The following is a 15,269-nucleotide window of genomic DNA, read 5'->3' on the forward strand; positions in this document are numbered from 1 at the left end:
AACAACAATACTGCAATGCCTTGTTATTGTGAAAGGCACACACAGTACTAGGCTGTCTACAATCTACCAGTCTCAAGTTCCGATGAACATTAAATAGAAGCAAACATTCGTCTTGTAAACCAAAACCTGTGCCACACCCACCTTGCAGCTTTATACGAGTAATATTTGCTGGTTGTGCTGGCATCACAATTGTATCAAAAACATCAAATACTTCATCTGGAGAAAATATAATTGTTATTCAACAGCACATCACTATGGGACAAGTACTGTACACCTCAGTTGTAGCTCAAAACTCTTACAAACCCAAATTTGGGTACAATTTTTAGTTTGTACAGTTCTAATATTAAATTCACAACTTTAGAATGCAAACAAGTGTGTCCATTTGATGCAGACTGATAATTCCGTTATTTCTTGGTACTACAGTACTATGATTCAAAGTTTCAGACTAGATATAATGAATTATAAAGGGTTTATTTTGTCAGATTTATATTGTGTTGTCATTTCACAGCATAAAGCAGACATTCTGTGGTAATTAAGCTAATCTGAACCACTAACCTGTTTCTTTGAAGATCTTTTCATCTGGTGGTACCACAGAGCAAAGGCTATTGAGTACTAAGGTACCCAGCTTCAAAGCATTTCTTTCAGAACTCTTATAGTAGTCCAAGGAATTATGAGTCAAGACAAACCAGCGCTTTTTTAATTTTAGTGATGACGTCTTAGAGCTGTTTTTTACCTCTTTATGTAGCCACCCTACAAAATAAATCACAGTTTTTTATGAGTTCATTATTATTTATTTATTTATTATTATTTGTTTTACATTTGTTGACCAGGAAAATCCGACTGGATGCATGTTCCTTTTCAGTGGAGGCTCAGGGAGAAAAGCTCCATAGTAAAATTCAGCCAATCATTACAAGGAATACAGAGGTGTTCAAATTACATAGAAAGTAGCAGATTTAACATTGACAAGTAACATATTATTCATGCTTAGTTCAAGTTAACATAGCAGGTACTAAAGTTGGCACAGATCAGTGTAAAGCAAAGTGAGATTCGGGTTTAAAAGTATAGAGTACACACAAATATTCAGTATATGGTTTCATGAACAAAAAAGCAAATCAAATTATTTTGAAGAAAAGCGGTCAGAACTAATGCAGTGTTTTTTTTTTTTTAATTCTATACCATGAATCATTTTGAGACATTACTTGCATCTAACTGAATGTGTAAAGATAAACAAAAGTAGAGTTAAGGTAAACTGTAAACCCTTTTGTCAAGTACTTTCATGTTTTAATGAACATGTCCACCCCTGATGTGGAAAAAAGAACCTGTAATATTTTTTCCCAGAAAATGAATTACTGCCTAGTAATGCAAGCCCTTGGAAAATGTAAAATGTGATAAAATTAGAAAAATCAAGTCAATTTAATTTTAATAAGGCATTTCAAAATAAGCAATATACATACATGAAGGCCGACATTAATGAGAATAAAAACAAACAAAACACAATGGGCAGAGCAAGCTAGTCCAAAAACTGATAAGTTAAACATATCAGTTTTAAACATAATCTATCTTATTTAGAAACCCCTGTGCCTTGCCAAAAGGGATAACAGTGGTTACGTGTATGGGAAAATGGCTGACTGCAAAGCAGAAGGATGGGTTACTTAAGCTCAAACTGTCTGTGCTGAGAGTACATCTCAAACAAAAGGAGTGATTTAGAATAGTGCAGCTGCAATGCCGAGCCCACAGATAATGTCTCATTATTGTATACTGAAAATATTGACATGTCAAGTCACATACCTGCATAAACTGCAAGCAGCCTAATGTACACTGCATCTGCTTCATACAGCAATTTCCACAATGTACATGCATAGATGGCATAGGCCAACTAGGCGGCCGCCTAGGGTGCCGCTCTGGTAGGGGCGCTTTTCCAGTATTTATTTGGTGGACATAGACCAGGATGGGGGCACCAGGTAGTGTGGTAGGAGGTGCCGTGGAGCCCTTTTGCCTAGGGTACCAGTTGACCTAAGGCCACTCCTCTGTACATGCTTACCATTTTATCCTGTTACATACCAAGTGCCTAAGTGGGCCACATCCTAAGCCTAATGTCAGTGTAAATTCAACTAGCTGGGAGAAATGGTATGCTGAGTAAGGGAAGGCTGTGCTAAATTCAACATGCAAATTAGTTCACCACAAAAAGCTCCCCCAATAAACAGTGTGCCTAACTGGAACCTTCTTTTTAAATTGCTGCTTTGTGATTCAGAATTATTATGTAATCTATCAAAGGCAAATATATGTGTTGAAAATGGTAGGTCAACACACAAAGGCTCTAAAAGTAGAGACTGTGAGATTCTCAGGAACAACAAAGACAATTATACAGAGTAGGGTCAATAAAATATCTACTGCTTATAGACTGCATAGATACGAAAGGTCTCTCTAGCAGCCCCAAGCCAGAGGAGCAAAGAAGTCCTGCTGAAGAGTAAAGTATTACCAGGCTGAGAGCACAGCTTTGTAAGTTAAATGAGATATCCTAAAAGATGTCTGGGCATGTAATGGGAGGCTGTAGAAGTCTCAAAGACGGGGCTTACTTTTTCTTGCAGTGTGGTATACAAACAATGAAATTCAGCATCACATGTGAATGCAGGAAATCTCCCCCAACTTAGTCCTCACTGCTGTGTGTTGCAAAAAAAAAATACTTAAAAGTCAACATTTACTCTGTGCCTTTCAAACCAAAGAATGAAACAGACAACATTAAATTTACCAATAATAACTATACACTGTACCATGTACTGGTCACAGAGACACTACACATCACTAGCTACATATGTTTTAATATCACTACATATTTTATGGATCTAGGGAACCAATCCTGTTTAACCATCTGCTAAAATTCTATGACAGGAAGCACTCATTCATGCTTCCAAGCTGAGATTATGAAAGGAAGCAATGCACACTAATGCCTCCAAGCTGAGACATATGCATACTGTCGTTATGAAATACAGTCTTTATAAATCAATGTAGTCTCAACCATAAAAAAAAAAAAAAAATCAAACACTGCCAATAGCATGTGCTCTTGAAGGACTTGAAAACTACTATGCGGTACTGCATGCACCTGGAAAAAAAGGTACAGATTTTAGCAGCGCAGAGGAGAATCTGCTGTATTCTGCTTACCTCGGACAATAAACTCCTGTCCCTCAACTCTGGTGTCTCCCTTTGATCTCTGCAACAATGTTATCCAGTGATGCATCTCTTCTGGAGTATCAGCATTGCACTGTAGAATACGGTTAGCAGTAATGATGACAAACGAATTGGGTCTGCACAGCATTAAGTAGATGGAAAAATTCATGAATGGCACAGAAAACAATCATTATGTTTACACAACATATAACAAGTCACTTTTTGCAGGGTCAAGGCTTACAAGAAGCAATGGGGACACTTTTCTGTACTTTTCCATATCACAAGCATTACTTTCCCTTCAGGCAATTTTTGAGTCACTGCAAACAATATCTTCACAACAAAAGAGGTGTACCTAATTCTGAAATTCCTTTCTGAAGACAGTACATTTTCCATTAATTTTTTACTCAATGTTATAAGGAGTTTACTGTCAACCATGGAAAATAATGTGGTTAGTTTTCTATTGCATAAACTGTCTACAGCTAGTCTAGGCTGTCTCAAAATGTAAAAAGCATTATGGAAACATTTTTTTCTCCTTTACTTCCCTATAAACAATTAGGTGATGCAATATTACAACTCTGGTAGTGGCAACATTATAACAATTTTCTACCAGAGTGTATGTCAGTGCAAGACAGAAAAGATCAAGGGAAGGAGAAGGAGAGAGAGAGAGACAGACAGACAGACAGAAACAGAGAGGGCTTAGGTGGACAAGCAGCTGTTCGGCTTACCGTGTCAAAAGCAACAAAAACTACCAACAATTTCTTTTACAGTCAGCAAAAATGGAAGCCAGCAACAGCTAACTGCTTAAGAACTCTGTGCATGAATGATTATTTTTACTTTTTTATAAATAATGCACATTAACTGACTGTTGTACAGTGTCCATACTGCCTATGTGACTTAATTCAGCCACGAAAAAATAGCCAAAACTGCTGTCCATCATAAACTTCCTGGCAGTGGTGATATTTGAACCACAATCCATCACATACTGCTGCTTGTGATCAGACCTGGGAAGTTTCTGAATGAGTTAACCTTGAGATGTTTCCTTAGAGGTACATATTTTGGGTGGGTGGATTGTAAAGGGTTGGAAATAAGAGAAGGGGCATCTGTCAGCTATATACTACATATGGTCCCATCACTCAAGAGAAATACATGACTACATTCAAAACAAACAGTAAGTTTAATTCATTGCTCTTGTGTTTGCATAATATACTCTAAAGAAGGGCACTACTGGGAAAGACACCTGGGACCACACAGTGCTTCAGTGATGAACAGCCTATAAACTTGGATAACCATGTATTTGCAATTATGTATAATAATTGTTAATAGCTGTTTACTGTTTACTATGTAAATTGTTATAAACTAGCCATGCTAAAGCACCACCCAATTGCAAGTACATGTTTATGTCACATTTACTGTACTGTATGGTACAAAATAAGTTTATACAAGTAAAATTTGTAACTTTTTACACAGACATGGCTGAAAATGTTACAATTACCAGACCACCAACCCAGTCAACAAAGTTAATAAACAAATTAACTCTAGCAGCCCAGTAGGCACAGATACACAATATATTCCAAGAGCTCCAGAGATCCAGAATCAGCTGGCATAACAGATGACACAGGTGAAAATGTAACAGAAGGATTCAATAATAAATCAGAAGACCTATGACAGTGTCCTAGATTATCTTGCATTAACGGATGCTTACATACACATTCTGACATATGCAGTGCTGTGGCACACCAGATACATAATAAAACATGTCCCCAAACCTGGTGCTTAATTTTTTGCTACTTGCACAGTTTAGATCAGATTCCTTTGTATCCTCAATAAAGTCTTGTGCTTAAATGACTAAATATCTACACACAAAGTGGCCCTGTGATCATCAGAATGCAATACCTTAATTGTGTCAGGAAGAAGCATAACATCGACTACTGCTACTGAGTACCACAAGTTTAACCTTGCCACTTGAAAGCACAAGTAAAAGCATTTGGCGTACTTATTCAAAGATTATGGTGGCTGTCAAGAACTCCTCATGTGGAGAGTAGAAGGTCATCCATGCAGCTCCAGATATAAATCAGAGCATCATCACAAGGACATGCCCTTGACAGCACAATCAGCACACTGAGACAAGGAACTCCAAAAGCTAACCCTGGTGTTCAACCTCTTCTAAAGGGTGCACTGAGCAGTTCAGACCACAGATAACAGAACCACACCTGTTGTGGCCAATATGGGTCATGTGGATCACCTTGGCTTTGACACTTCTGGCTTTCTGAATGAATTTTTTAATTAGAGGAAAGGGAGGAAATGCACAGGGAAGACCTGGGGGCCAACTGTGGATCAGACAGTCCCTTTGGCTGACCCTATGGAGGGCTCAGGGCAAACTAACTGCTGCACTTGTTGTTCAGGTAAGAGATAAACAAATCGCAACAAGGCTGAACTCAATGACTGAAAATTTCTTTTGCCACTGTTGAATTAAGGGACTACTCATGACGCAAAAGAATGCAGCTGCTCAATTTGTCTGCAAGTACACTGGAAGGCCCTAGAATCTGATGGCAAAGACATCGCCTTTGCCAAATCCTCATAGGACCTGTTTTGCCATTGCTTGTTGATGTACCAGACCACTGACATATCTGCTTGGACTACAATCACACCTATGGCAAGAAAGTCTTGTAGTGCCTGTACCACCAAAAGGACTGCTCTCATTTCCTGAAAACTAAAATGTAAATTGGTCTCTAAGGATGTCCATGTACTTTGAACAGTCTACCCCTCATATTGCCCCCATCACCCTAAAAGGGAAGCATCCATCATAACTACTACTACTACAGATGGGAGTAAAAATAGGCAACCTGTGGTCAATGCTGATGAAGAGATCCACCATTCTATGCGGCCTCTGCATACCAAGGTCAACTTGACTGGACTACTGAGACGGTGAAAACGTGGAGACCACTGGACTGAAAGAGTCCACTGCAGAACCCTCATATGAAATCTAGACATGGGAACAAGAATGATTGCTGAAGCCATCTGTCCTAATAGTCATAGAATCAAGCGTGTTATGGGGGAAGGATTGTCTAGTACTTATGACGCTACTTGGTGGATTGAATGACCCCTGAGGTAAGGTGATATTTGGAGTTATAGTGTTTAGATGGTGTCTGATGAATGTCTGACTGTATGTAGGTAACAGTTGACTCTTCTGTCCACTCACTGTAATTCTCAGATGGTGAAGTAACTGGAGCAAGAAATCCCTTTGCAAAATTAGTAGATCCTTGGTCAGGGTGGTAAGGAGCCAGTCACAGAGGTATGAGAACATCTTGAACTCTTGCATCCTGAGATAAGCAGTTACTGCTGCCATGCACTCAGTAAACATTCGGGGGACTGTGGTTAAGTCCCAAAGGCAGACCTCTGAATTGGAAATGGTTAGTTCCCAGCTAAAAATGGAAGAATCGCTTGGAGTGTCTGTATATCTTTATGTGGTAAAAGGTATCCTGGAGATCAATAGAGCACATCCAGACATCCTTTTTGAGTAGAGGCAAAATGGACTGAACTGTGACCATCTGGAATTTTGTCTGTTTTACATATTAGTTTTAAGTGGCCTAGGTCCAATATTGGCCTTAGGTCTCCTGTCTCTTTTGTGGCTAAAAGGAACCTGAAGCAGACAAGACACTGGATCCTATCTAGTCTGGAGGGAAGACCTTTTTCCAACAGCTTGTTTAACTCTTACTTTGGCCTGAGGCACTGTTAAAAATGAAACTGAATATCCTCTGGTTATTATCTTTAATACCCAAAAATCTAAAGTGTTCGCCCACCAGGTTTGTGGGTGTAGGGACAAATACCCACTGAATGCCACCAGAGTGTGACAGTCAAGCAACTCTTCAGGGGTACTGGAAGGATTTCTTGGAGAAAGGTCTGCAAAATATTTGGTTTTGTAGCCCACTTCTGCCTCTAGGGCAAAGTGCATTGAAATTGGACTTAGCTATTAGATCAACAAGTGTATCAGGAGAAGGGACCAACCAGGATGAAGAAGAACATGCCTGACAACCTCAAAGAACATGGATTCTTCCAGGGAAGGCATATTTGTGTACCAACTTCCCTTCTGTTTGACCAATTCTAGAAGTTCCAAAGGTGATAGCGCCAAAGATTGATCTAGGGGAACCTTCCCCTTCCTCAAAATTTGTGTTTTCTGTAAGGGACTCTGGTGATGCATACAAGTGCTTACATTCAAATGTCTGCTTTCTATGCACCTGGTGATGGGTTTGAATCAAATTAAGAACTCAAGAGTACTTCTAGAGGTTTCAAGATTAGCTGTCCCTGTCAAAGTGGAGGAAGAGTGGATTCCAGTGTAGAATAAATATGAGGTTGGGTTGGATCCAAAAGAGATTAAATCACCTCTTCTCTCTATCATGAGAGGACTTGATGGAAGGCCTTGAAGGCCAAGGAAGAGATAGGAGCCCAGGAAGTTTCGTCGTGAGAGAGACCCAAAGCTCCAGTCCTTCCTGGCTCCAAGCTTGACATTAGAGCTGAGCTATCAAAAGCCAACACTCCAAGTAGAAGAGGCAGCTCCAACAACTTCAGGTTCAAACCCTCTCCCCAAACGTCAGCTCTAACTCGTCTCAATCAGAAAGGCTCAAAGTTGGAGAGAGACTGAGTCTTTGGAGCCAAAGTGCATGGCACTATTGGTGTCAACAAAAGCACTCCGAGGACCTTTGGATCAGAAGTCTTCAGTTCTGATGAACAGATCTGCAACAAAGTCAAACATAGGTATGCTAGTGGAGAAGTTCTCAACATCATTAAAGGAGATGGAGCTGGGAAGACTCCCAAATGTATTTTCTTCCAGAGGAATTTCCACATCATTCTGTTGATGTTGGCTTTGGTGAACACTCCTAGTAGAATGAGCAGACCTGGAAGATGCTACTGATGAAGCCCTCGACCTTTGTTGAAGAATAGAGGAATGGTGCCAAGGGCTAACTGGATCTGGAGCAAAGATCCTGGATGGAGAAGGAGATCGGATGTGAGTTTTACATCATAAGGCTTCACCATTTCTGGTGTTGGACCCTCGGGGACTATATTTATAGGTTGATTAATGCCCTTCTCAGGAGATTTATCTTTAACAGGCTCCTTTGACTTTGGAGCTTCTGTATCCTTTTCTTTTGTTGTCACTACAGAAACCACTGAGAACCCTGAGGTGGATGGAAGAAGACCCTTTAAAATAAGCTTGTTTCTTCTGCATTGAAGAGATTTGTGGCCAAAAGCAGCACAAGCTTCACAATCGGTTTCAAAGTGTGCCACCTCCCAAGCAATAAATGCACATGGAAAGTACAGTTGTGTACACTTACCATAAATGTAGATGCTTGAGTGTATTTACTGTTGCAGTCATTATATTTGGGTTATCTGCCTGCAGGTAGCCCTCAGCCGGCCTAAATATCAAAGTCTTGGATCCCTGCATTGGATGTTGTCTCTTATTCCATGACGTCAGGTCGTCAGGGATATAAAGCATGCAGCTGACGCCATTATGTCAGTTTTTCTTGCCCCAGATGTCAGGTGCCCCCATAATGGGAAGCAATTATATATAAGGTTACACCTCCAACAAAAAGCAAATACACCAGAAAGCTAAAATACACTAAACAAGAAAAAAGGTATAGCCAAGAGAAGTCAGGGGGCTGGAGGGAGGGTAACCAGGACTGCAACAGTGAATACACTCAAACATCTACATTTATGGCAAGTGTACACAACTGTACTATATTTTTCATGTTTCACTGTTGCAGTCATTACATTTGGGTAGATACCCAAAGCTAAGGAAGAGAGGAGGAAGTTAGAGAGCATTAGGGTCAGCTATTAAGCCCTGCAAGACTACAGTGGCAAAACCAGCTCTGGATTTAGAAAAAATAGGCAAGTGGTAATGCTTGGTGAAGGTATGTACAGAGCTCCAGGTAGCAGCTTCTGGGATTGTCCTGCTTGGTAGGGGCATCTCTGAGAAAGGCTGCAGAGGTAGATGCAGCCCTGGTGGAATGTTATCTTATCCCCTGTGGGGTAGGTTTTCCATGGTGCTTATAGCAGAAATTAATGCAATGGCCTATCCACTTAGAAATTGTTTGCTTTGAAATGACCTTCCCCTCTGCCCCTGCAGCAAAGGGAACTAGCAGCTGTTCAGTTTTTCTGAGAGGCTTAGTCCTGTCCAAGTAAAATCTAAGTTGTCTGTGCACATCCAAAGAGTGCAGTATTCATTCTCCTTTTTTCTGTGGATTAGGAAAGAAGGTTGGCAAATGAATGGACTGACTAAGAGCCACACTGGATACCACCTTGGGCATAAAGGAAGGATTGGTCATGAGGGCACCCTGTCTGCATGGAAGATGATGGACTGCACTGCCAAGAGGGCCTGTAATTCCGACACTCATCTTGCAGAAGTGATGGCTAGAAGGAAGGCTGTTTTCCAAGAAAGGAATTGCAGCTCTGCAGTTGTAGCTAGCTCAAAAGGAGATAGAGTGAGCTTTTCCAATACAAAGTTAAGGTCCCAGGCTGGAGTAGGGGCTCTCCTGGGTGGTCTTAAATTGTTGGTCCCTCTGAGGAAATGTTTCAGCAGGGGGTGAGAGAAGAGGGGTGGGCTCAGTATTGTAATGGGCTGAAATGGCTGAGGCATGAATTTTAATTGATGAGAAGAAAAGACCCTTGTGGAGCATCTCTGTTAAGTATTGAAGAATATGCAGTAAGCTGGGCACTGTTGTACCCATCCTCTGAGTCTTGCTCCCACTTTTCAGCATAGGATTTTCTAGTACTAGGCCTCCTTGCCTCCAGAATGACATCAAGCACCTGCTTACTGAGGGATGCTATTGGAGAGGTCAGGGAGTTAGCCAGGCTGCAAGGTTCAGGGTTTGAAGCTTGGGGTGCAGAATCTGGCCCTCCTGCTTGGACAGCAGGGAAGCGATCTGAGGCAGGTGCCATGGTTCCAGCAGTGACATACTGCACAAGAGGGGGTACCAGTGCTTGCGTGGCTAGTCTGGTGCAATCAGTATTGTCCTTGGTTTGTCCTGTTTGATCTTTAGCAGAACTTTCAAGAGGAGAGGCAGAGGGGGAAAGGCATAAACTGAGAGGCTTTCCCAGGTGAAGGACAGGGCATCCACTTTCCAAGCTTGACTGTGGGAAGTCCTTGTGCAGAATTTGTCCAATTGGTAGTTCTGAGAGGAGGCAAACAGGTCCATCTCTGGGTTCCCCCATTTGTTTCTCAAAATGTTGAATATTTTTGGTTCCAGTTTCCACTCGTGTGGGTCCATGAGATTTCTGCTTAAGTCATCTGCCAGTGAATTTAGCTTGCCTGGCAGGAACCAAGCTTGTAAGTGCACTTGGTAGCTCAAGGTTGTGTTCCACAGAGCCATGGCAAATCTGCAGAGAGGATATGAGTGGGTTCCCCCTGCTTGTTTATGTACCACATAACAGTGGTGTTTGTCTGTCTTTACCAATAATTGTCCTGGAAGAATGTGATCCTTGAAGGCTGTCAGGGAATTCTGTACAGCTAACATTTCTTTTTGATTGATATGCAGGTGCATCTGACTCAGGTTCCATTTGCCCTGAATGCACTGCCCTGCCAAGTGAGCCCCCCCATACATAGTCTGATGCGTCTGTTGTTAGGGTTTGGGCAGCAGGGGGTAGAGTGAATGGCAGTCCCTTGTTGTGGTAGCAGGCCTCTGCCCACCAAAGGGCCTCTGCCTTTATACAAGGAATGATAGGAATCATTGATTCCAGGTCTTGAGAATGCTGACGCTATATGCTTTTTAGATACCATTGTAGTTCCTTCATATGCAGTCTTGCATATGGAATTAGTAGAACGCAAAAGGCCATGAACCCCAGGGCTTGCAGGATTTTCCTTGCAGATTGCTGGGTCTTTGCGGCCAGTAGTTTGAAGTAGGCTGTCAAATAAACTTGTTTCTCTGGTGTGAGGTAAGCCATCTGGGAAGTTGTGTTCAAGTTTGCTCCCAGGAATACAATTTGTTGGCAGGGTACTAGATGAGATTTCTTTTAGTTTATGGTGTACCCCAGTGAGGTTAGAAGTTTCTTTACAAATGCCAGAAGATTTAGTAACGTCCTGGCTTTCTGTCTGAATTAGACAATCATCCAGGTATGGGTATATTTCAATATTTCTTTGCCTGCAAAATGCAATGACTGGAGCTAGGCACTTTCTGAATACCCTGGGCGCAGTAGATAAGCCAAAGGGAAGTGCAGAGAACTGATAGTGCATGTAGCCTGCTCTGAAGTGTAGGCATTTCTTGCAAGATTCCCTTATTGGAATGGGCAGGTAAGCTTCCTTTAAGTCTAAGGTCCAACCAGGCATCTTTGCCTAGCAAAGGAAGCAGCTGATGAAGTGTTAGCATTCTGAATTTTGGAATTACCAAAAAGGTGTTTAGAATAGAGAGGTCCAGGATAGAACGCCAGGAGCTGTCTTTTCTGGGTACCAGGAAACGTCTTGAGTAAAAACCTTGTCCCCTTTCTTCTGCTGGGACAGGTTGAATAGCCCTGATAGTTAGAAGACAGAGAACTTGCTGTTGAGCCTCTGCCTACTGATTTGGGGGTAGGTCTGGCCAACTGTTTGGGGTTAGGTAAGGTGTAGAAGTGGAATCTGTATCCTTGGGAAACTATATTTAAAACCCATTTGTCCAGGGTAATGAGTTCCCAGTTTTTTGCATGCAGGGCGATCTTTCCCCCTAAGGGAGCAGGCAGTTGAGCAGGGCTTGGAAGGTTTAAGGTTAAGTCATTCTGAATGTTTTCCATAGGGGGGGTGTCTTACTACTTCCAGCTTTGGAAGTGGGAGCCCCCCAATGCTTAGGCCTGTAAGTACCTTGAGACTGCAGCCTAGGTGGTCTGCTGTTCCTGGGTTTGGACTGAGAAGGCCTGGAAGAGGCAGGAAAGGACCAATTCTTAGAAGGCCAATGGCTACTAAATCTGGGAGGCTGTACTTGCAGGAAATCTTTAACAGTTTGCATAGATTTAGCTTTTTCCTCCATCTTTTTAAGGACTTCTGCTTTGTTGCCAGACTGTCTTGGTTTAAGGGAGCATCCAGTAATTTAGCTTTAACATGAGATGGCAAATTTTGCTCCTTAAGCCAAGCATGCCTTCTAAGAACAGACCCAGTGACAGCAGCCCTGCAAGATGCTTCTAGAGAGTCAAAACCACATTGCAAAGTATGTTTACCAACTTGTTCAGCAGAATGCATTAAATCCTGTAATTCTTTACTTTCAGCACAGTCAGGAATCAACATTATTTTCTGTTTAAGTTGTCCCATAATATGCTGCTAATACTTTAACATATGAAACTGGCAGTTTAAGGCCCTAATGGCCAAAGTAGCAGAAGTGTATACTTCTTACCCCATCTGTCCAAGGCTTTGGAATCCCTGTCAGAGGGGGTAGGGTTTTTGGCAGTAGTAGCCTTAACGGCTTTAGGTCCCTGGGAAATGGTCTCTGGGTCTGCAGTAGGATTCTTGAAGAGGAACTTGTGAGAGCCAGGCATTCTGTAATACCTGTCAGGTTTCCTGGGAGCCAGAGGTAAAGTGTCTGGGGCCAGGCTAGATTCCAAGAAGGCATCATCTACAATGTCCAGGACAGGAGGGATAGCTAAAAGCCTGTGTTGAGGTAGGAGTAAGAATTCCCTAAGTCACTTTTTGGAGTCAGAGTAATCCTGGCTTTCCCAACGGAAATGCTACCTAAGAGTGTGCAAGATTTCACCAAAGGAAAAATCTTCTGGAGGGGAAGCAGAGGGAGTGAAGTCCTCTGCTTCAGAATCCTCATGGGTAGATAAGGGCAAATCCCGGTAATCAGAAAAAACAGAAATTTCAGAATCCTGATCAGAAGAATCAGAAGGAAAATCAGTTCTAGGTCTCTTAGAGGGTGAAGGCTGGCTTCCCCTAATTAAAGTAATAAGGTCTTCAGCCATTCTTATCATTTGTTTTTTAGGCATATAGGCCTGACCATGCAGTTTGGAAGTCGGTTTTCTAGGCGTGGGTTGAGTTTTAGGCCTTGAAGAAGAAGATGGCAACAGTTTGAAATGCAAATCGGTAGGCCTGAATACACCCTCAGAAACGGGTGCCTGCACAGCGGCTCCGGACCCATCCAAGGTAGAGACATCCGCAGGTTCCATGGTCGAAGAAGCATCTCGCAACATACTGGACTCCGAATGGGTCTCAGTAGAGGCCTGCGAATCTGAAGTAGCAGGTATCTGGGACCGTGAAAGCGCCTCACTGAGTACCGGCAAAATGGCGACTAGCTTAACAAAAGCATCGTCGGCAGCTTTGGACCTATGCGGTCTGTCTCTGTCTTTATCTTTACACTTTTTGGAATGTCGGTAGGCTTACCAAAGCCATTTCTGGATAATTAAACCGAGTACCGAAATAGTTTGATGCAAAAATGAATCGACAATGAATATCTCGAGGATTGAATAAGGCACAAAATTGACAGCAAGGGACATTGTGGTCTGGGCCTAAGCAAGGAATGCAGTACAAATGAAAATCTTTAGGAGGTATTTGCTTTCTACAGGTAATACAATTGTTAACTTTTACTGACATTGGTTTAGAGCAAGAAAAAGGATCCCCAACAGGGTACTTAGCTTTTTTGAAGACTTCGGTTCTGAAACTCGAAAACGAAAATTTCAGGAGTCGGCCGACTGGCACTTGCGAACTGCTTCTGCAGTGCTTCGGGCACCGCCGACAAGAAAGACTGATGTAATGGCATCAGCTGCATGGTTTACACCCCCTGAAGACCTGACGTCATGGAAGAAGAGACAGCATCTGACGCAGGGATCCAAGACTTTGATATTCAGGCCAGCTGAGGGCTACCTGCAGGCAGATAACCCAAATGTAATGACTGCAACAGTGAAACACAAAGAACATCGTGGCCACACTTTCCACATTTTTTTGAAACTCTTGTCTGACATAACTGACAGACCAGAAAAAGAGAACAATGACAGGGAGAAAAAATGAACTGTTAAGATAGAAGAACTACTTAAACACACTAAACAGCAAAAGAGTACTTCTGTATTATAAAGATAAACATATACTGGGGAGGATCAAAAATGGAAATTTACCAAAACAATGCCACTATTGAAGGCAAAATCTTAGTAATACTGAACAGCAAATCACACCAACTGGGCCTCGAATCAGAGGAACACGTGTATAATCCAACAGGAACAAAGTTAATAAACTTCCTCCACATGACTCAGCAGCTGAAAAATAATTGCTTTATTGATAAAAGTAAGTGCTTTCGCGTTCAGCTGCTGAGTTGTATGGAGGAATTTTATTAACTTTGTTCCTTTTGGAAAATCTTAGTAATGTTGACAGTTACACAATCAGAAGTATACTTTGCCCATTTGCTTAAGTTTTGGAAAAGGCTGTTCATCAGCAAAGTAGCCAAATTAAAAAACACTAAATTCTATCTCAAACAGAACATAGATTAAGAGCATACTCAAACTGTGAACAGGTTCAGAGTGGTAGGATTCAGTGAAGCCACATATCTAAAAATAATGACATTAGTCTGGCAAAAGCTCTATGCCATGGACTGGCTTTGTAATGGCTGGAGCACCTCAAGGACCTACCTTCGGACTTCTCACTATTTATCATTGACATGAAGAGGCACACACATGAATATAACACAATAGAAGGATGGTTCTACATTGCTATATTCTACAAATAATACATGAATGTTCAGTAAGATGCTCCAAGAAGGTTTTAATAATCCATTATTACGGATTAAACACACACTTATTTTTGATGAGATGGCTGATATGGTCTCATTCTCTGGTAATATATCAGCAAACTATAAATCCCATAAGTCAACCATCTGGATAAGGTCACTTTAGAAACTGGACTTTAAGACCTAACTGTTTTCTGCATAAGAGACATTACAATTGGTCCGATTTTCTAATTAGTTTAGTCCAGTACAAGAGCTGACCTGAGCTGCAAATGACATCCAAAAAAATTTCTTCTGTTCTCTGTCAGAGGGAAAAAGAAAAAAAAATCTATAGATTAATTAATATTGGTTATTGGTTTGATACAACCTTGGGGGAGAAAGGAAGGGTTAAGTTTTAATCCTACCCTGTGAAAACCAAATAAGGTGAAGAGCGAATACAGAGAGAGA

General features: G+C 41.6%; 1 protein-coding gene across 2 annotated transcripts in view; it reads right to left on the minus strand.

Moving 5' to 3' along the window:
* The window catches only part of MYO10 (myosin X), a 566,410-nt gene that overhangs the window by 59,918 nt on the left and 491,223 nt on the right, over positions 1-15,269 (minus strand). For both annotated transcript variants that reach the window (XM_044065222.1, XM_044065223.1), the window contains 2 exons: positions 3,160-3,302; positions 556-750 (listed from right to left, as the gene is read on the minus strand). In XM_044065222.1, coding sequence (XP_043921157.1) covers positions 556-750; positions 3,160-3,302 — 338 coding nt within the window. The remainder of the gene's footprint in view (positions 1-555; positions 751-3,159; positions 3,303-15,269) is intronic.

Source organism: Protopterus annectens, chromosome 3.part0, assembly GCF_019279795.1.
Source record: "Protopterus annectens isolate FY-2018-M chromosome 3.part0, PAN1.0, whole genome shotgun sequence".
Lineage (NCBI taxonomy): Eukaryota > Metazoa > Chordata > Ceratodontiformes > Protopteridae > Protopterus > Protopterus annectens.